This window comes from Lissotriton vulgaris, chromosome 6, assembly GCF_964263255.1.
Source record: "Lissotriton vulgaris chromosome 6, aLisVul1.2, whole genome shotgun sequence".
Classification (NCBI taxonomy): domain Eukaryota; kingdom Metazoa; phylum Chordata; class Amphibia; order Caudata; family Salamandridae; genus Lissotriton; species Lissotriton vulgaris.
The window spans coordinates 1102678477-1102701753 of record NC_141694.1 but is presented as its reverse complement, the minus strand read 5'-3'; the positions used below and the strand labels follow the sequence as shown (position 1 = coordinate 1102701753).

General features: G+C 46.8%; 1 protein-coding gene across 1 annotated transcript in view; it reads right to left on the bottom strand.

The window, feature by feature from the left end:
• FUCA2 (alpha-L-fucosidase 2) overlaps positions 1-23277 on the bottom strand; it is a 245501-nt gene that overhangs the window by 41094 nt on the left and 181130 nt on the right. Inside the window, exon 6 of the mRNA XM_086927169.1 lies at positions 21076-21181. Within this exon, the coding sequence (XP_086783295.1) occupies positions 21076-21181 (106 nt within the window). The remainder of the gene's footprint in view (positions 1-21075; positions 21182-23277) is intronic.

Sequence of the window (23277 nt, the reverse complement as noted above, 5' to 3'; positions counted from 1 at the left end):
ATGTTTGGACGTTGCAAGGGACTCTGGGTCAGAGAACCTGGTGACAGCCACACAGGTCAGCCCATCCTGGATTCTCCTGGATGTCTAGTTTTCAAAAATGTATAGGTTTGCAAGGTTTCTCTAGGTGCCGGTTGAGCTAGAGCCCAAAATCCATAGCTAGGCACATTGCAAATGAATGGTCAGTTTTCTGCGGAAAAATGTGATGTGTTCATGTTGTGTTTTGGACCGTTTCCTGTTGCGGGTACTAGGCCTACCCACCCAAGTGAGTTACCATTTGTATTGGGAGATTTGGGGAAATGCTAGGTGGGTGGAAGTTTGTGGCTCCCTGCAGACTCCAGAACTTTCTATCACAGAAATGTGAGAAAAATGTGTTTATTTCGAGAAAGTTTGAGGTTTGCAGTGTATTCTGGGTAACAGAACCTGGTGAGAGCCATTCAAGTCACCACATCCTGGATTCCCCTGGATGTCAAGTTTTCAAAAATATATAGGTTTGCTAGGTTTCTTTAGGTGCCGGCAGAGCTAGGTTTCACAATCCACAGCTAGGCACATTGTGAAAAAGGGGTCTGTTTTCACTGGAAAATGTGATGTGTCCACGTTGTGTTTTGGGTGGTTTCCTGTCCCGGGTACTAGGCCTATCCACACACGTAAGGTACCGTTTTTATCGGAAGACTTAGGGGAATACAGAATAGTAGAACAAGTGCTATTACAAATTACTTTCTTTGCATTTCTGCCTTCCAAATATAAGAAAATGTGTAAAAAAGAAGTAATCTTGAACAATTTCTTCAAATTCTTATGCTTGTATGGTTACCCACAATTTTGGAGATGTGCAAATAACCACTGCTTATAAACTCTGTATTTTGTTCCCATTTCGGAAAAATATAGGTTTCCTTGGTACCTATTTTTCACTCTATATATATATATTTTTTTAACAACAATTTTTATTTTTATTTGTCAAATACAATGCAGAGCTCTGTGACCCAGAGACAGACTGCCACATAGTACACAAGAGATATTGCGTTGACTTTTAACAAGTGCATTATGCAAAAAACGGAAACAAAGAAACAAAATCCCCCCCCTTACACTGTCTACGCAACACACAATAAATCACACAAATTCGCCTGCACATAATGAACAGCATATCATCTGCAGGACCCAAAAGGTCCAGAACCACAACTCCTGCCCAATTTAACCCTCAACAGCCACATCCCCCCCGGCAGGGGGCTCCAGATCCAAACCTCGGTATGTCGCCCACCTCTTCCAGATCTTAAAATGCTTCAATGGACACCCTTGTGCCTGAAAAATAGGGACCTTCAGACCCACATTAAAATCCAAACCATTTTTCCATGCCGAAAGCAGGGTTGGGTTCCCCGCCTTCCACTTTCAAGCAATGTAAGGGTGTTCCCATCCCAGGACCTCAGCAAGGTAGGCCAAAACCCCCCGCCAGAACCTTTTGAGCTCCGAGCATTGCCAAATTGCACAAAACAGAGTCCATCCTCTGAGTCACAACGTAGGCACACTGGGGACTCTATCAAGCCGGCCCTCCACAGCCTAACACGTGTATAATATACACGGTAAAGATAATGAAATTGGATCAACCGAAGGCGCAGGGCTATCGCCGATTTTCTTGGGGACGCAAGCGCCTCCGTCCAGTCCTCCTCATACAAGGGGCCGAGGTCTTCCTCCCACCTCACCCTAAGTTTATCTAATGTAGTGGGGCTGAACTCAGAAAGAGACTCCAATTCCGCAATGCTGGGGAATATAGCATGTCTAAACTGCAAGTATTTGAAAAATTGTGTTTTCCGCATCTGATAGTCATGCTGGAGATCCTGGGAAGATTTTAAAACCGTGCCACGTATAACGTCCCCTAAGGTAGAGATCCCAATATTATCCCAGTCTCGGAAACCCAGCAAGCCTGCAAGTTGTGGCAATCTACCATTGGACCAAAGTGGAGTCTCCCTTGTCAGCCTGTCCCACCAGGCCATCTTACACAGGGCCTGCCTCCACACCTGGAAAACTACTCTTGTAGCGGACGGCAGTGTCTTGCGGATAGAAGCTGAGTATAAGGCTGTATGTAAAGAATAGGAACCCATCCAGCACCGCTCCACTGCATATGCAGGATCAGAGCGATCCCCATACCACCATTCGTTCAATATCAGGAGTTGCAAGGTCACGTATTAGGACTGGACGTCCAAGGTGGCCAGCCCACAAAAGAATGTGGACTGAAAACACATCCGTAGCGTGATCCTGGGTGCCCCCCCTGCCCAAAGAAACTGACCCAGGACCGAGTTAACCTGGCGGAACCAAGAGGGCCTAACAGGAAATGGATGATTCTGTAGCTGATAGAGCAAGCGTGGCAACAAGATGGCCGACCGACCTGGAAGAGAAAGGGGCATATGAGACCAAGTTTTCAATTCTTCACGCACCCGCGTCCCCACTGATGCAACATTCCGGTCCCAGGACTTCCCCCGATGAGGTGGACAGAAAAACCCCCAGATGTTTCATACCGACTGCAGTAACCTGTACCGCAGCTGGCTCCCCAGTGGCCTCAACACGGACTTGCTTGTGTTCATGGATAGACCAGAGGTCTCCCCAAATAGCTCCATAATACGCAACAATCTGGGGCCCGTCCTTTTGACGTCGGTCAAAATGAAAAGAACATCATCCGCGTAGAGCGCTATACAGTCCCATAGCCCCTGTGCCCATTCGAAATCCACCACTTGTGCATCAATCCGCATCCATGCCGCCAAGGGCTCCATCGCGAGGGCGAAAAGAAATGGCAACATTGGGCATCCCTGTCGGGTGTCCTGTCCAATAGGAAAGGTGAAGGAGGCAGTTCCTGCAACCCGTACCGAAGCCGTGATTTGATATAAAGAAGTTTTAAGTAGGCCAAAAACGTGGCCCCAAATTCTAATTATCCAAAAGCGCAAATAGATACGTCCAACCAAGGGAATAAAAAGCTCTATCCATATCCGCCAAAAGGAGAGCCACTGGCACATCCATCCTCCGTATCATGTCTATAGCAATATGCGCCCGCCGGAGATTGTGCTGTGTCGCCCGCTGAAGCATGAAGCCCGCTTGGTCCGGATGGACCAGCGAGGTGATATGGGAGCGAAGGCGAGTGGCCAAGGCCTTTCGCCAAAACCTTGGCCTAAATATATAGCAGCGAGATTTCTTTTGTGAGCCACAGCAAGCCTGTTACTGACCCAGAAGGAGCGAGGGTCCCACGGGGGCATTTTGGACGCCACTACACTGCGCTGTTGGTCCTCCCGCCGCAGCGCTCTACAGCGGCTGGTGAGGACTACACTACCCAGGCTCCCCGGCGCCCCAGCATTGGCGCATCGCCGCAAACGTCATCTCGGCGCCCGGAGGCGCTAGAAATTGCGGCGCACCCCGGCAGAGCGGGTTGATTTCTTTTGTGAGCCACAGCAAGCCTGTTACTGACCCAGAAGGAGCGAGGGTCCCACGGGGGCATTTTGGACGCCACTACACTGCGCTGTTGGTCCTCCCGCCGCAGCGCTCTACAGCGGCTGGTGAGGACTACACTACCCAGGCTCCCCGGCGCCCCAGCATTGGCGCATCGCCGCAAACGTCATCTCGGCGCCCGGAGGCGCTAGAAATTGCGGCGCACCCCGGCAGAGCGGGTTGATTTCTTTTGTGAGCCACAGCAAGCCTGTTACTGACCCAGAAGGAGTGAGGGTCCCACGGGGGCATTTTGGACGCCACTACACTGCGCTGTTGGTCCTCCCGCCGCAGCGCTCTACAGCGGCTGGTGAGGACTACACTACCCAGGCTCCCCGGCGCCCCAGCATTGGCGCATCGCCGCAAACGTCATCTCGGCGCCCGGAGGCGCTAGAAATTGCGGCGCACCCCGGCAGAGCGGGTTGATTTCTTTTGTGAGCCACAGCAAGCCTGTTACTGACCCAGAAGGAGCGAGGGTCCCACGGGGGCATTTTGGACGCCACTACACTGCGCTGTTGGTCCTCCCGCCGCAGCGCTCTACAGCGGCTGGTGAGGACTACACTACCCAGGCTCCCCGGCGCCCCAGCATTGGCGCATCGCCGCAAACGTCATCTCGGCGCCCGGAGGCGCTAGAAATTGCGGCGCACCCCGGCAGAGCGGGTTGATTTCTTTTGTGAGCCACAGCAAGCCTGTTACTGACCCAGAAGGAGCGAGGGTCCCACGGGGGCATTTTGGACGCCACTACACTGCGCTGTTGGTCCTCCGGCCGCAGCGCTCTACAGCGGCTGGTGAGGACTACACTACCCAGGCTCCCCGGCGCCCCAGCATTGGCGCATCGCCGCAAACGTCATCTCGGCGCCCGGAGGCGCTAGAAATTGCGGCGCACCCCCGCGACGCGGGAGCGAGCGGGAGCGAAGCCGGGCTAAGCCCGGGCAAAGGGCGGGCCCTCTGTGGCCCTCAGTGACCGAGGTAGGCCGGGCTGGGCCCGGTCCTTTACATTTTGTGATTATATCTTTGAACTTGTGCCCACTTGAGTAGGTGGGTGAACTGTTTCGAGTACTGTTATTGCTACACTGCATCCCGGTCCTACTTGGCCTGTCAGGGGCTGACGTTATTCCAGACTTTTATCCGTTTTATACTTCTATATTCATCACTGTGGAAAATGTCTAAAACCCTTCGCTCAGGAAGGGTAGTGGGAGAAAAACCTGGCCGAAAATTAACTACCACCCGCACAAGAAACAAATCAGTGAACAACCCACCGTTGAAAGGCCAATGCCAGCTATCTGAACTCTGGGATCTATCTGGTTTAAAAAAATCCAAACTTGCTACGTCAGAAAAACCAGATACTAAAGCCCTGGAACTACATTCACCAGCCACCATAGATCCTCAACCACCCCAGGTACAGCAGGGGGCCCCTCAATCTATGGTAGGGGGGTCTCCCGTACGGGACTTTACAGAGGGGAGGCTGACGATCGTAGGTGACCCAGTGCATACACCACTGATCCCGCAGTCACCCATGAATGATAGGCCGGGGGGTGACTTGTCTGCACTATCCATTGATCTGGAACTATGGGGTCGCTACGTAAGTCCAGCTAAAGTGGAATCTTTGGAGCAGTTTAAAGCTCCAGGGGGTGCCACCCCTTCTGGGTTATTGCTGTATAGTAGCACCCCTTCGTTAAACAGACATGAAATATCTGACTTGTTAAACACCTCCAGGAGCCCCGATCTTAATCTCCTGGATAATTGTTGCACTGTGGAAGCACGAGAAAAGCCGATCTCTGAGTCCATGATCGCGCTGGAACAACTCCTAGCTTCAATCTTACTGCTTCTAGGGAAATTTGTAGGCAGCTCGGACTGTATTCTTGAATCAGTCACTCAAATTCTAAAGACATTGCTGCAGAAAGCGCCGGATATGAGTAAGGCCTCTCCCCCAAAGTCTGAACAATATTTATCTGAGGGGAAAATCAGAGACACTAGAGGGGAACCAGATAGGAAAAATGAAGTGCCTACTATGGATCCTCAAAAGGATATGCCCCTTACTGCAGCTTCCAACTGTATCAAAAATATAGTCCTGGAGATAGAAGAGGAGGATAAAGCTTTGTCTGGCCCTAAAACGGTCCAGGAGTTATTTCCTATCTTCATATCTGAGTGTGGAAAAGAACCCCTGGCCGACAAACTAGAGGTAAACGAAGAAAGGGGAAAAAATGGTAAACAAAAAATTAACAAAGCCAGCAAGAGGAAACCAATACGAAAATACAGAAAGAAGAAGCAGCGGAGGATTATTTTCCAAAAGTTCACAGAGGCAAGGGAGAATGATGTAAGGAATGGGGAACCCTCATCTACTTCCTTAAAGGTGGACATTGACGGGAACTTAACTGCTTTAACCTCTGTAGAGGAGGAAAATGAACAATGTAGTCTGCTTACGCAGGAAGATACACCGCAAATAGGGGGTTCTCTCCTATGCTCTCCTTCACGGAGTGCATTAGGAGTACCAATCTCTTATTCATCTGGGGCTCTAAATCCTTTGGCCCCCCCCTTTGCTGTAACACTTGATTCGGAAAATTCTTGTCCTCCGGCCCGTTCTGTAAATATTTCTAAGGCCCCTGTGGATGTGCGTGTATTAGATTTTGTTCCCTTATTTGATACTGACCTTTTGTTAAACAGAGCTTGGCTTCTCAAGCGATTCAGTGAGGTTGAAAGTCTCTATCATATTCAGTCTAGAGACATAGAATTGGTGTCTTTGCTGGGTGGAAGTAGAGTATTGAGTATACGGGTGAAATTTTATTCGCCTATTATAACAAACTTGATACTAGAACAAGCTGAAAACTTTCAGCGTTTAGGTATTGATATTCTCCCTATCTCCAACCCAGGCAAGCCAAATCCTTTATGTAAGCAGGGGTTTGGGGGTGGTGAGCAAAACGGGGTAACCTCTCCCCTGAGAGATTTGAAAATTTGGGTTTCCAGGGGAAAACGCTCAGTGTCGCATGTGAAGCCACTTCCACTAATTGAGAATTCCTCACTCATAGATGATAATAACCGGTGGAATTGGCTCCATAGCGCATTATCAACAAAAACGAAGGATAACCCCAAATTGTTTCACCATCTTTAACACCGCATTAAATATAATTTCCTGGAATGCGTCCGGATTCCACAACAGCCCAGAGAAACTTGCTTTTTTATCTACTCTGGGGGCTGATATATTGTGCATTCAGGAAACATGGTGCATTGATATGTTAACGCCTTCAAAAGATTTTTACGTTCTGGAAGTTCCAGCTGCGCCCTCTAAGAAAGGGCATGCCAGGGGGGGGATCGCTTGCTTATTGTCAAATAAATTTCAATGGAGATTCTCCCATTATATTGATTCCAGTAGACTTTTCCACACAATAACACTAGAAAATCTGTTCCATGAGGGTAAAAAATATCCCATGGTAATTTTTAATGTGTATATACCCCCTGAGGAGTGTTTTAATGATAATTTGCAGCAGGTTCTCCAGTACATGGAACAGATAAAAAATTCCCCTCCTTTCCCTGTAATTTTGCTTGTAGGTGATTTAAATTGTAAAATTTCAAATGCTAGTCTAAAACTCTTCAGGAATAAAGTTAAGGAAGAGGTACACTTTATCCCCCAGACGCTTTTTCCGGAGAACTTGATGACAAATAAAAGAGGGAAGATTCTGTTAAAAGAATTAGCGATTGGGGATGGTATTATCTTAAATGGAAGATTTCCATCTGACGTCCCCGCTAACTATACTCACAAATCCCCCTTTGGGTCGTCAATTTTGGACTATGCTATTGCCGACTATGGCCTGTTTCCCCAGATTCTGGACCTATAGATTATACCCACGTCACTCAGCGACCATAGTATATTGTTTTTAACAGTGTCTTTAAATTCTTTGAATACGGCGTCTTGGTCGCTAAATGGCAATGAGGCTACCTTCCATACCTCTTCTGGAAGGTGCTTCTGGAACAGTGCCGCCATTAATGGGGTGCAGGACCTATTGGCCGATACCCTTCGGGTAATAAACGAGTGGAACGGCAGCAAATTAGTTTGTTTTGAAGAATTTATGCGAAAGATCTTATTGTACGCAAACAAAACTGTTCCCCCTAGGAAAGGAGAGGTAGTCCCCATGACACTACGTAATTTGAATAGGGAATTAAATAAACTAATTCGCGAACAGTATGTTGAAAGGGTCCCGGAACGTGGGAAAGACATCGCTAGGTTAAAAAGAAAGAGAAGCAGACTCAAGCTAAAAATTAAAAAGGATAGGGAGGATGAAATATGGATTAAACTGAGGGAATCTGCTGCACATGGTAACATTAAAGAATTTTGGGCAATAATTGGGAAAGGATGTGGTACACGTCATTCCCCTATTCCCATTCCTATCCCAGAAGAGCTATGGTCCTCTCATATCCGAGAGCTCTATGCAGGGAACGGGACCACAGGTATGGATAATTTCATGTATGCTGCCCCTGAAGACCTGGTCTTCTATCCCTCTGAGAAAGAAATCGAGACGGCTATAAAAAATATGCGACCTTCTGGGGCCATGGGACCGGATGAGCTTCCGATGACGGTCCTTAAACAAGATCCCTCAAGCTGGAGTAAAATCTTGTACCCCTTGTTTAGGGCGTGCCATCTCTCCAAAATTGTTCCTGCTTCCTGGAGAGGAAGTATTTTGGTCCCTATCTTTAAAAAGGGTACAAGGGATAGCCCCAGTAATTACCGCCTGATTGCGCTCCTCGACTTCATCGGAAAGGTCTTTGCGAAATGTCTCCTTAGTTCTCTTTCTGACTGGGTCGAGGAGCGCAATATTCTGCCGTTTGAACAGACCGGTTTCCGAAGGGAGCATGGCACGCTGGACAACATGACTGCCCTTCAGGTGATCACAGATAAATATGTCCAGGTGAGAGGGGGAGTTGTATACGTCGCCTTCATTGATTTCTCCACAGCGTTCGATAAAGTAGATCGTGGAACGCTGTGGAGAAAACTGGCGACGCTGGGTGCCCCTACTCCCCTGTTGGAACTGGTGCGGGCTCTGCACACTGAGACCTGGTGCAGGGTCTTAATGGGGGGCGAAAGGGGGCTCTCGGCCAAAATACCATCTCGGAATGGCCTTAAACAAGGCTGCTTACTGGCACCCCTTTTGTTTTCCTTATATACGACTGACCTCCCTGCGGCCGTGTCTGCCAGTGAGGGGATTGCACCGATGATAGGAGGGATTCCAATATCCTGTTTGATGTATGCCGATGATGTTTTGTTGCTTGACTTGACCCCTACTGGTCTTGCAAACCGGCTACAGGCTCTCCAGGCCTTCGCTGGGGAGCATTACATGAAGATCAATATTAATAAAAGTAAAGTGATGTGTATAGCGGGTAAGAAGAAGTGCCGCTCGACAAACTTTGGTTGGGCTATTGGAGGGCATAGATTGGAGGTCGTAACTTCCTATACCTTTTTGGGGAAAATATTCTCGGCCAATATGAGCGAGAAACTCCATATAGAGCATTGCTCCCGCAAAGCTCTTGCCCATGGAAATGGGTTAAAGTCCCTATACCAGGCAACGGGGAAAAGACACTTTGCTAGCCTCCTAGAAGTGTTTAGAGCAAAAATCCCCGCAACCATCTTGTACGGTATCGAATTAATAGAGGTAAAAAACTGGGACTTTTGCCACAAGATTGAGGGGAAACTCTTAAGATCCCTCTCGACTCTTAACAATGCGTGCCCACTGGCCGCCTGCAGGCTGGACTTTGGACTCAGGAGTTCCTGGGCTCAGGGTCTGTGCGCCTTAATAAGATGGGTGGCCAGTTTGGCCAGAGCGAGAGATTGTACCCTGCGAGTTCTACTCAAAAACGAACTATTGGGCAATTTTAAGGAGTTCTCTAAACTCGTAAGCAATTTTAGAAGGGCTGTGAAGATACTTAAACTTGATGAAAGTGCTCTCTTCTCCTATTCTCCCACGCAGTTAAAGCATATCCTTAAGGAGGCCTCGTGGGAGTTTTGTTTTCTCTCTGACAAAAAATCAGTTGGTGACAAAAGGAACGCGGAGCCGCTCATCTCCTCTTATAGGTTGAAACAGCCACAACCTTATGCCCTATGGAATCTACCACATGGGATACGTAGGTTTTGGTTTTTATTACGCTATGATTTAATCCCACTTAATATATTGCTATCCAAATGGTATGGCACTTCTGCCTTGTGCAATTTATGTAAACTGAACAACCAGGACTGTATGCATGTATTATTGATTTGTCCTATGTTACGTAATTTGCGCAACCGATGGCTAAAAGTAATCTGTCTCCGCCTTAGCATTGTCACTTTAAAAGATTTTCTTCATGCACTTTATTGCCCTCCAAATGAAATGTTCTGTTCTTATATTTTTAACTTTTTTAAAGGATTTTTAGCTATTTATTAATTGTACTGGAAAAACTGTGTCTGTCCGGCCTTGTTGGATTGATTGTTGGTAGTGTAGCTATTGCGGATCGAATATTGTGTTTTTAACTCTTGTATTTTCTGTGTTTGTGTTGCTTTGTATTGCATATGCTTATGTGGCCCTCTTTGAGAGCCAAAACATAATAAATAAATTTGAAAAAATTTGAAATTTATAGCAGCGAGATGGGGCGGTATGAAGAGTGTGGTCCCGAGGATGGCGGGCCTTTGGAACACAACCACCTCAGCGTGTCTCCAGTCGGGGGAAGGCACCCACTCTCATGTGCTTCCTCTACCACCCGAAGGAGATGGGGTCCCAGTTGCGAAAAATATCTCTTGAAAAACTCACAGGGGAATCCGCTGGGCCCTGGAGCCTTTCCAGAATTGAGTTCCCCTAATGCTGTGCCTCATTCTTCCACCGTGAGTGGGAGATCCATTTCTGCCCGAGCCTCATCTGAGAGAGACCGGGGCAGGATATCTGAAATAAAACAGTGAACCATATCCTCTGACAAGGACTCCAGTGGGGCATACAAGTCAGAATAGTAGTGCACGAAGCGAACAGCTATAACCAAGGGATCACCCAATACACTCCCGGACGGCCCCACAAGCCATGGGAGAACCAGGGAACTCGCCGCCCCCTGATAAAGACGATGAAGCAATTTAATGGACTTATTGCCCCACTGATAGATCCTACTATGGGACGCCAGCCATGCCAATCGAGCTTCATCCAGCAATAAATCAGCGTGCATTTGTCTGATCTAGCAGCTGACGACGAGCCAGGGTCCCCCCATCCAACCTACCGGCAAGCTCCAATTCAAGCATGTGGGCCTCCGAGCGCACCAAGGACTCCATAGTCCACCGCGGAGCAACAAGATATGTCCACTTACCGCATAGTAGTTTTCATCACTTCCCACAGCGGTGCTGCGGTCGCCACCGAACCCATATCAAGATCTAAATATTGATCAATGGCCTGTCCCAAATGATCCCTATACTGGTCGTCTTGCAGATGCCAGGGGGAAAGACGCCAATGGAATGGTGGCTTCGCCAGTCCGAACCGTAGTGTGAGCGCAACTGGGGAATGATCCGATAGACCCCTAGGAAGGATCTCCGCGTCCGTCACTCTCCCAGTCACCGCAGCCGGCACAAAGACATAGTCTAACTTTGAGAACAATCCATGTACAGAAGAGAAATGTTTATAACCCTGCTCCCCCGCATGCTGCCGTCGCCAGGAGTCCACCCAGCCCAGACCCGATACCAGGGAGAATCATTTAATTGAGTGACCCACAGCTGGCATCCCCCCCCGTCGCCACCTATCTCGAGCCCCATCCATCACATCATTTTAGTCATCACCCACAGCTGTCACTCCATCCAGAACATCCGCCCACAAAGTCATAATGCGTTCAGCCAATGTCCAGGACAAAGGGGGAGGGGCATAGACACTCTCCAGCACCACCTGTTCCTTGGATAAAACATACCTTCCCTGCGTCTCCTGCGTCTCCTGCAACATAAGAACATCAACCCGGTAGCGCTTGGCTTGGTGAAGGATAATCCCCCTCTTTACCTTATCAGCGCCCCCCTGCCATTCCAACTCACAATCCTAAGGGCCCCGGCAGTGGGCCGTGGGCTAACTACAGGGGCGGACATCTAGAGAAACAATAAACACAATGAGCAGGACCTGCTGTGACATGTAAAGACACAGCGGCACATAGCAATATGACAGTGTAGTGAAAGCAAACAATCCTCCAAAATCTTACAAGTGAAACAAAAAAACCCTGATGAACGATTAGAAGACTTACTAATAATGAACAAAGACATCCCCACAAACCCGCCACCTGAATACCTCAAAACCACTGAAGTAACTGTCGCGGTGAAGGCGGCATGGTGACCACAACGGGAGCCCCCGGCCCACCTCCGCCAATGGATCCCCAGAAACCCCCCATGAAACCCGGGCTGTCCCCTCAACCACTAAGACCAGCAGGGGATGATAACCCGATTATATGCTTCAACAGCCTAAACAGATATGTACGTAAATTTGTCCACCAGGAAAGTCCCGAAGAAGTCACGAGGCCGGCCTCTCTGAGCGGGGCACCGAGGCCGATCTACTGGCATCACTATGGGACTTCGAGCGACGTCTGGATCTCAAGCGCCTGTTGCCTTTGACTTTAGGCGGCTTACGGGCGGATTCACTCATTAACCAGTTGGACTCCAGTCTTGGCAGTGTATGCAAATGCAACCTTACTGTCTCGTCTGTCCAGTGGAAAACGTCCTCAGGAGAATCGAACAAGCATTTGCAATGCAATAGGTCTCAAATTTGCAAGAGTTTGAGTTATTGGCATTGTAAATGACTATGCCTTTTATTGATGTGTTTTGAAAACCTGCAAGAGGTGCCTAAACACGCACTTTGTATAGATAGTCCTTTCTAGGCTGGCAGTAAAAGAGGCGCAGTTATTGCCAGCCTTGCTTCTCGTATGTAAAGGCTATAAGTACACAGTGCATGTTTACGCACCTCTTGCAAGTTTTCAAAACAGATAAATAAAAGGCATTGTCATTTATAATGTGAATAGCTCAAACTCTCGCAAAAGAGAGACCTATTGCATTGCAAATGCTTGTTAATTGCGCAGTCACACTCTAAACACAGAAGAAACACCATGTTTATAGTGTAAGACAAGCCTACTTCGTGTGCTATGATTTTATTTTTCTGGTATGTTTGTAGCGCATGTAGGAGCGCAGGGCCAAATCTGAACTCTTCCTGCTTGTGCCATTAACATAGTTTTTCTTTTTATCCCAGGGACTATAATTAGTTCAAAAAGTTATCATTAACATACGATTAAAGTCTAAAGCACTGAGATTTGGGGGATAGTGAAAACATCCAGCCTGCAGACAGAAGAGAATCGGTTATGCAGGAAACTTCTTGGAGCCCCAATCTCTTCATCCGGGTACATTTGCCACGCTGAACTCAACCTGCCCTATATAACTGATTTTATTGCCACACGGCCCGCATTATTTTGGCTGGCCATTTGGGCCAATAACCGCGCTACCTTAACACAGGAAATTGTGTCTGAGTGTCTAGCTTGTGATAAAGGTATGAGTATCCCGTGGCTCCGGGCGACACAGGAAAGCCTAAACAGCATAGGCAAAATCCATCTTTTTAACGACCCCTCCCCGATTAAGAGTACGGACAAAAAGGATGTACAATTTGAACTTTACGCCCTTTTTAGGGAAAAGAGGTTGGAGGAAGAATTGCAAAAACAAACTGTCAAATCATATGTGAATAATGTAAACAATGACTTATCTCCACAACAAATTCCTCTATACCTAAGACTTCCATTGACTAACTGGGAAAGATCGTTATTATATCGCTTGAGAGCTGGGACCATAAAATACTCACTTTGCTTCCCCATGGGCCATAGCATGATGAGCTCTGGAAATGCGCCATGCCCCTGTCCCTGCGATGGATATAGCAGGCAAAATGATTTACACTTCTTTTTTAACTGCAAATTTTATATGAAATACATTAAGTGGTTTTTAGCCCCATATTTTAAAAAACAAAGACCAGTTTCCTTTTCTCAATCCTACTCCATGCTTTTAACCCCTTCCACACTCATGACGAGCTGGGCTCGTCATGGTGTAGCCTCCTCGTACACTCATGACGAGCCCAGCTCGTCATAAAACAATGTAAAACAACAATTTGCAGCACAGATGGGGAAAACGCATAGCAGCCATGGAGTTAAAACTAGAAAACGATGAATTGATTTTTCGCGTAAGTTCATTTTTGAAAGTTATCTCTTCTACACGCAAATCGATGGAATCTCCCTGAAATGTTTATGCGCTGTACAGTTCCCCATGCCTTTGCACTTTAGTAAATTGGACTGCACTTTAGTAATTGAATTACATTGATTGTTTACATTAACGCTCGTATGACATTTGCAGTCTTTAACTATTTGTGAAAGTTTTGTAATTATTTTAAATGTATTTTTAAATGTGTCACTTTTATGGATTTCTTGCAATCCGAATAAAGTATTTTTGAATTGAATTGAATTGAAGTCTAAAGCACTGAAAGAAATACAAACAAGTGGGTTTAGGTATGAGTTTCCCCCAACAGGCCTTTATAAAATAATGTATCAGCACTATTGAGGTATGTTTACTTGCTATTTTATTTTTTTAATTGCTGGATAAATCCCTAAACAGTGCAGCGACCATTTTGGAGGAAGGTAGATGAACGAATTTAAAATGGCTGCCACATTGCTGTTGGTCCACTTGCCTTTCTTTAAATATATCTACTGAAATGGGAATGGACTATTTGAATGGTAGAAGGCCCGTAACGGGCGTTGAAGGGCATTAGCAGAGCTGTGTGATGATTTATTTTCAGCATCTATTTGCAGCCTACCTCACATGGGCCTGTGTCAGAGCCGACGGGGAGAGGGAGGGAGGGAAAGTGAAAGTAAAAGCGAAAGCGCTCCATGCGCGCATTGTGCTGAACGCGCCAGCCTGTCCGGGCGCGTGCGTGCATGCCTGTCTGGGAGCATGCACATCTCCTGTACCCTGGTGGAGTGCTTTAAACCCACTAAGGTAGGTGCATCTGCTCCTTTGAGTTTTAGGGGGAGAAGCCAGAGATTTAACAATTCAGGGACGACTCCGGGGCAGAGGTGCATCAGCAGAACCCTATGTGGGTACATACACTAACATGAACAATTACATCTTGAAAAGAATGCTTTCCTGTTCCCCCTCAACTGGCTTCTGCTGGAATCCAGGGACGCACATTCATTACATTTCCTCGGATACATTCTCTGGTCTGAAAATCTTCTTCACTCTAGGGAGGGGCGTTTTTCATTCAGTGAAGTTTGTTTAAGTTTGCCCTATTACCGCCCCCTTCTCGCGTGTCAATATTTACGGCATGGCGCAATAATTTTCACTGTCAACACACTCAGCCATGCTCCAAATTATATACGGTATTTTACTCAATAAATACCTTTCGCAGAGCTTTTCTATGCACGATTACATTGAACGAAGAAGAAATATATACACATAGTTAAATAAGTTAAATCAGAACACTTGAACATAAAGTGTTACAGGAGAGCGGTAAATGTTGCAACCTTCACAGATATACGAGTTTTCCATAGATCTTTTAAAAGGTGCCAAAAAACATACCTTCGCAGCACATATACTACAAACACTCTTCTGAAGTTTCGATCCAGCCCCCTCATTTTCAAACGGTGCTGTTGTAAAGTACTTGCAGTCTCTCTCACGAGAAAAGTAGCGCCTTATAGTGGTGTCAGCAAAAACTAAAAGCAACAGAGGCTACAAACCAGAGGAATACCGGCCGGAGGTGTTAACACTCATACCTGTTTCTTATACCGTTGTCTGACCTCAGTAACAATTGATTCTCTTTTATTTGTAAAACGTGTAAATTGGCCGGGTGCTAGCACTTTATACAATATATAAAACAAGGCACTAGAGAAGGAAATCTAAAGTCTGTCCTGTCAAGTTTCCGAGGTCCATGCTCTGCTCTGGGGAGGGAGGGAAAGCGAGAGCGAGCCATGCGTGCATTGTGCCCCGCATGCGTGCACATCTTCTGTCCGCCCGTACGCGTGCACATGTGCTGTCCCCCTTCGGCACAATAGATCTTGCCAATACGAGCATTGTCGCATTTGCAATGGTTCCTTAAGGTGGGCTTGTTTCAGTATAGCGTCCTGGTCGTGATAATTCATGATTTTTGCTATGACTAGTCGTGGTCGAGCTCCAGGTGGCAGCTTCTGCATGAGGGCCCGATGCGCCCTCTCAATGAGAAAGCAGTTAGACATGGATTCTGGGGGGAGCCAACTGACCAGCCATTTGGTCAAGAACTGTTCCATATCCCCCCTCACAGTCCTCTGGGAACCCCACAAAGCGCAGATTACTTCTCTGTGCCCTCCCTTCCGCATCCTCCACACGAGAAGCCAATCTTCTAGTGAGGGCCTCCAATGATGCTACTTTCCTTTGTTAAGTGCTGACAAAGTCTTCCGAGCCCGGAGACCCGGTTTTCTTCCGCTGTAATGCGCTCAGTCACATTGCGCAGGTCCTGGCGAAGCAGTAAGACCTCAGAACCCACTTCCCTATTTTGGTCTCGAGGGCCGTGCGGGACTGCGTAATTGCAGCCATAAGGGCAGCATTGTCCGGGGCTCCACCCTGTGCACCCTCCTCCTCCGCCGCCGAGGCCACAGGACAAGTGAAGCGATCCATGGTGCTCTGCTTAGCCGGGCCCCCCGAATGCTGATCCCTCGTCATGGTATCGCCGGAGCTCCAACACCGGGTGAAACCTCCATACAGTATGCCCAGCAGAAACGATGAAGAGGCCGCAACAATTCCACCCGTACATGGGAGGGGTACGACACCACCACCTAGGAATAGGCCCCACATCCAGTAGCTGTGCCACTCCAACCAGGCCACACAGGGTGTCACAGGAGCCCCACGCACTCACTCCAATCACAGCCAGACCCGGCCACCGGATCTTACAGCGGGGAGGAAAGTGCACACACAGGGAAACAGCTCACAGCCCCAGCGGAGACGGCTCTGCCGCACAAAGCAGAGTGGGCCACAACACAACGTCACTCTTGCACCCCCCACATCCCATACAGCCCGATATGACCATCGATAGAGCGCCAGCACCTTTGCGGGGGAGGATATAGCACAGAGCCGGGAGGCCCCTACACAAAAGCCAGCCTCAACGCACACAGTCACCCCCGCACTTCCCGCGCGTGGCCCGATCCGACCACCGATGTGGGGACAGGGCGACAGGGACGGGGTCCACACGCACCCCCAGGATAAACTGGCTAGAAACCCCCCTGAGGCGACAGATCACTCGCGGTCATAAAGCGGCAGATCTCTGTAGCGATACGGGGGGGAGAGCCCTCCACAAATCCAATGAGCCGCCTCACCCCCTCCACAATGGCCCACCAACACTACACCCGCCAGCACCACGCTGCAGAGATTCACTGGGGCTGCCCAAATTTGGCACCACTGGGCAAGCACAGGAGGTCCCCAAAGCAGAGGCTGGCCGAATCACCCACTGTCTGTCCGGATGTGCGTCCCCTCACAGCACTGCCACTCTCTCCCTCCCCGCTCGTGGCCCGATCTGACCACCGGAGCGGGGGTAGAGCAATGCACGGGGTTCAGACACCACCCAAGGAGCTTTGTCGGAGATGCGGACCCACAAGGCCTCAAGAAAAACAGGGCTAAGTAGAAACGCAGGGGGGGGGGTTTCTCAGTCTACTCACCAGGCCTCCCCAGCCCCTCCGTATCAGGATATCCGCACTGCACTGGTCGCCGCCTCTCCGCAGACAGGGACACACAGCCAGAACACGATGTCGGTCCCAGGGCAGCGCTCTGCTCCAGTCACCGCCGCATCCAGCTCAGCTGCACCACACTGCCTCAGGCTCGCCGGCCATGCACTTCATCAGAACGGGCTGGAACATGCCCAGGGCTGGTCAAGAACACTGCCGCCGATTATCCGCGGCACTCAGCCCCATCCACCGCAGTGGTTCCACGGCAGCAAAAGTCGTCAAAGCTGGATGATTGAACGATTTTAATGACGGGCTCAGTGGAGCTCGCCTACAGTGCGACTGCCATGATGACTCGCAAGGCCACGACCCCACCTCCCCCCCCTATATATTTTACCAAATGAATTGCTATATACCCGGTCCGCAATGAAAAAACATTGGCAGACGCAGCTCAGTTAATGGATCTGGGTACCTCTGGTTCTTGGTGAACCTACAAGTCCTTTATATTCCCGCAACCAGAAGAGTTCAGTGGACGTAATGGTGTATTGCTTTCATAAATATACCATACTTAAAAGAAGTTACAGGTGAAAACGTTGACCCAAATAGCTTTTTTTTTTAACTTCAATATTTTTTTATTTCAATTGTTAGTTTCTATAGAAAAACCTTGAAGGATCTTCACAAATGATACCTTGTTGATTTCAGAATCTACTTTTTAGAAATGTATAGTTTTCCGGGATGCATTACTGCTTTCATACCCATTTCTACCACAAACTGGAAGGACATTGAAAACATAAAAAATAGGAAAAATAGACTATGGCCCAGTAAAATGCCAAAACCGAGTAGAAAATTGTGGTTTTCTAACAAAAGTCTGCCTGTTCCTGAAAGCTGGGAAGATGGTGGTTTTAGCACAACAAACCCTTTGTTGATACCTTTTGCAGGGAAAAAAACAGATACTTTATTCTGCAGCACTTTTTTCCAATTTTTCTGAAAAAGAATAAAACATTAGCTGTATTTTGGTCAATTTATCGGTCCACTCAAGTGAAATCCACAAACACTGGGTACCTTTAGAATTCTCAATGTGTTGGAAGAAAAGGACGCAAATTTGGCGTAGATACCTAATGTGTACAAAAGTTACAGGGGCCTAAGCATGAACTACCCCAAATAGCCCCCCAAAAAAGACTTAGCACAGGTGGAGGGGGGGAGGGGGAGGTGCTGCAGCAAAGGGGTTAGTGGCTATTTTTATTAAATTGTTGTGTTGTATTGATGGAAAGATTTTGTAAAAATATTAAAAAAGAAAGACTGGGGAGGTGACAAATCAAGGAAGCTAATAAAGGTTCTGCTCTCAAAAAGGACAGGTGAGACATGCAGGTGGTCCGACACCTTCTGGCTTTCTTGAGCAGCGAGAACTCTCTGTTAGATATTTGGGGAGACCCAGGATCAGTGCTTTAAAAGTAAAGCAGGACATTCTGAAAGTGAGCTACCACTGCAAATACTGAGGGGGAGCTTAAAGAGAGAAATATGGTCAAATTTGCCAAAACCACAAGACCAACTGAGCAGCCATTTGGAGAACTCTTAACAACAACAAGGGGCCCCAAATCAGTCAGCAGGGACCTCGAGGAAGAGATTTTATACATGCAACACAGGTCCCATGCATACAGAAATCATATGTAAGGAATAAAATATAGACAGAATCAATCTATATTGTGAGTGACATGTCCAGCCGGACAGTGGTCTTCAAAGTTTACTCAATATAAAATTCAATACAACACAAAGAGTACCTTCCACAGTACAGCCAGTGTGGAACACAAGCCTGTGCCCAGCACTAGCAGAGCGGGTACAAAGGTGGATATAGAGAGCGAAAGAGGGCTTTTTAAGGCAAAGCACGTTATCTGTCATAAATACAGTTGTACAAAATTTTTTTACACAGCACCATTACAACACATAGTAATCACAATTATAGTATTAGGTGCTCAGTAAGTCGACGGCGTTTCGGACCCCCTAGTAAATCACGGGGACCATCATCAGGACATTTCAATGAAAGCCTTAACAGAAATATTAGCCTCTAATTGCCGTTATGCCTGGATCAGGAACAGCAATGGTAAAAGATTGATAGCGCAAACCCAGAATCAGGCGCGTGAGTCTGGGCACAGGCTTGTGTTCCACACTGGCTGTACTGTGGAAGGTACTCTTTGTGTTGTATTGAACTTTATATTGAGTAAACCACTGTCCGGCTGGACATGTCACTCACAATATAGATTGATTCTGTCTATATTTTATTCCTTACATATGATTTCTGTATGCATGGGACCTGTGTTGCATGTATAAAATTTGAAGAACAGCTTTGAAAGGAAGGAGAGAGAAGACATTTGTGAGTCTGAAGGGAAGTTCATTTGAGTCAACCAGGCGAAAGATGTCACATGACTGATCCTTGGAGGATAAGTCAGAGGTTTGGAGAGAGGGTTTGCTTTTTTATGAGTGCACAGGCAGAAGGACAGAATGTCAAGTTTTCTGATGTGAGTACTTAGAGAAAGAATAGTGTCAGAGATGAAACCGAGATATTCAACAGTTCTATAGACAGGGACAGGGGATAAGGTGTTTAGAGTAGATGGGAGAGAAAGCTTGGAGGTGGGCATAATGGAGAGGACGAGCATTAACATAAACCTGGGGTTGTATGGCCTGAGTTTGAGGAAGGGATAAGATATCTAACTCTGGATAGCAATGAGGAACCCTACCAGGTGAAAAGTGCTACCAGATCATCACAGTTTGAGGTAGAGTTTGGTGTCACTGGTGTAGTTTGTAGAGGAAATCCTGTACCCCTATGTAGAGATAGGGCATCTCCTCAAATGTGTTGAGTTGCTCTACCAGGCAATACATGCTACCAGATGGTCAGTCTGAGGTAGAGTTTGGTGTCAATGTGGTAGTTTTGTATAGCAAATCTTGTACCCCTATGTAGAGATCGGGCAGTTCCTTGTACTTGTTGAATATAGGACAGACTCCTCTGCCACCCCAAACATGGGAACTGGGTGTGGATTAGCACTTTCCAAACTGCCTATGAACTGAAAGATGTGCTGTGAAACAATCTAGGCAAACACAAGGAGATGATGGATGGAGTGCTGAAACTTTTCAAACACTCGCCCCCAGTCACAGATCTGGATTGAATCCATCATCATTCTTTAGCTCACTTCACCACCCAGTTCAGACTCGGCTATATGCAAATCAGTCTTGACCCTGTGCTTCATGAGAACAGTCCAGCCCAAACTGCCAAGTCGTGTCTTCCTTGGACCGTAAACAAGCATCCAGGGACCGGTTCTGGGGGTAACACCCCTCATCAGCCAGACTAGCTTGAATCCAGTGGCAAAGTGAGCAAGGGACCCACGTCCGGGCATACCCTGCCAACTTAGGGCGAACAAAGCAAACACAAGAAGATGATGGACAGAGTGCTGAAACTTTTCAGACACTCATCCCCAGTCACAGATCTGGGTTGAATCCATCATCATTCTTTAGCTCACTTTGTCACCACAGTTTAGACACGGCTATATGCAAATCAGTCTTGATCATGTGCCTCGTGGGAACAGTCCAGCCAGAACTGCCAAGCCATGTCTTCCCTGGACCGGAAATAAGCATCCTGGGACCAGTTTCGGGGTAACACCCCTCATCAGTTAGGCTAGCATGAATCCAGATGCAAAGTGAACAAGGGGCCCACGACTGGGCATACCCTGCCAACTTGGGCAAACAAAGCAAACACAAGGAGATGATGGAAACAATCTGGAGCATTTCCCAATATCTCTATGTGGGATATTAAAATGGGGAAGAGGTGCATATAATCCGCTGTGTTAAAGACATTTTACGTTTGTCATTAAAGTAAGAATGCAATTTACACATACTTTTCAAGATATCCAATAAAAAATGAATGCTGTGGAAAATGAATAGCTGACTTACTTCTGTCTGCCCAACTAAAGCAACCGGCTCTCCAAGTAATATAGTCCCTGATAATGGCCAATCAAAGAAGATGGCATAAACAATTTCTCCATGATTCATTGTGTACCTAGAAACAAACAAAGAAGCAAAGAATCAACAATAAATTGGCAACCAAATAAGGAAAAGACTCTTACCTCTAATGCTACTTCACTGTCATGGGTATTCCTTCTGAATTCATAAATAGTAGAATACCCGCACACACATGTGGAATCATCAGAATACTTTAAGCCACTTTTTTTTTTTAAACACAATTTGCAATAAAAAAAATGGTGTCTACAAAACACAAAAATCTCTTACGCTTGCTTTTTTGGTGTTGAAAATTACAGCAACATAGCCCTAACTGAATGAAAAATACACAAGGCGGAGAACACTGCAATTTTGCATGCTTTTTGAAAGTAAAACCTACAGTAACCTCTACTAAAAAAGCAGCCTCTGCGCAGACCTACAATATATGTTTGACTAAAAGTGGGATTTCCTGAGGAAATAACAATTTCCAGGGCAGTGATTATGCTTCAAGCTCTGTGTTCGAGTAAATCCTAATATTTTTTTCGCATCAAAGTCTCCTTATAAATATACTCTTCCTTATTCACCAAAGTCATTCAGGTTTCTATGTTAAACAGACCATTTTCCGGAAAATTCCTACGTGGTAGAAAGGGCCTTACATACGTCATATTTGAAATGGGCTTTGAAATAGTAGCTAGATAAGGCTAAGGGGATCAGGCATATCAAGCAATTATGGAGCTGTTTGCATTAGCCTGGTTTATTCCAAGCAAAGCATAGCTAGAAGGGTGGTCATGGGCATCATTACATGTTACTAGAAACCTAACAAGTATTACCTTCACAAACCTAAGGCACATTACACTTAAAGGAAAGCTGCTGCTGTACTGACAAATATATTTATACCAGCCATTTGTTGAGCAACAAACTTGAGATTAGTTTACACATTTGCTAAATTCTATTGTATTAGATCCAACTCCAGAAAAGATACCCTTGTGAATCCAGTGGCGGCTGCTACGGAACAGGGGTGGGTGGCAGAGGTAGGTGGGTTACACAAATTAAAAATATCACTCACCTCTTTACGGCCGCAACTTCCCCTCCGTTCTCTTTTCTTCCTGGCTCCTGGCTGCAAACAGGCTCCCCTAAGCCAATCACGACGCTGCAGCGTTGTGGTTGGTCTGAGCGGCCTGTTTGGTCGCTCAGATAGTGCCTGGGATCTTTGGGACTTTCTCCATGAGAAATGCTCAGTGCGCATGATTGTTTGAATGGCCCAAGACGGCCGGCCAAATTGTCATGCGCACTCATGGTGCACCAACCACTTTTCCTCCTTGCTACCCGAGCCCCGCCCTAACCTGGCCAGGTGGCCCGTAGTAAAAATAAAATCATTTTAACGTTGTAAATTATCACTTTATTCTTCCTTTTTCCACTGTCCTGAGGGCAGTGGGGCGATGATCCTCCAGCTTAGCGGAGGAGCTGCCGCTGTGTGAATCAGGCTTCATGCGTAATATAGTTTCACAGACAGAATTTTTTCTTTTCACCCATTTCTCTGGTTTCTCTTCCGAAGCGAGTTTTATTGAGCTTGCTACTGTAATTTACTGTCTGTGGATATCAAAATGAAAGCCATAATAAAGAAGGAAACGTTCCATGACTGTAACTCTCTCCCGGTCATCGGTATTCTCTCTGAATCCATAAACCATCTTTCTGCCTCCTGATTCCTGAAGCATGAGCGGAAGTGCTGTAAGAGTAGTACTACCTCAAAACGAATTGCCACACTCACCCTGCACTACATGATGGGAAGACTGGCAAGACTAGAATCGTAAAGGTACTGTGTTATTTTTCCATAGTAAGCATTGAAAACTACATGTTACCTATATGTTTTACTTTCAAAAAGGGTTCAAAACAGTGCTGTGTTCAGCCAAATATACATTTCATTCAATTTGATTGGATGTACTTTTCAAGCACAAAAAATAAGAAAAAGTAGCCTATTTTGACGTGTTTCTTTATTTAAAAGTGTTTTTTTTTAAAGAAAAACTATGTCTAAATATGTTCAGGGAATCCCACATCCGTGTGGGTATATTCTACAGTTTATGGATAGCAGATACAATACAATAACAAGGAAATAATTGCTTTGTCAAATATCCATTCCCCCCTACCTTCCATAACCCA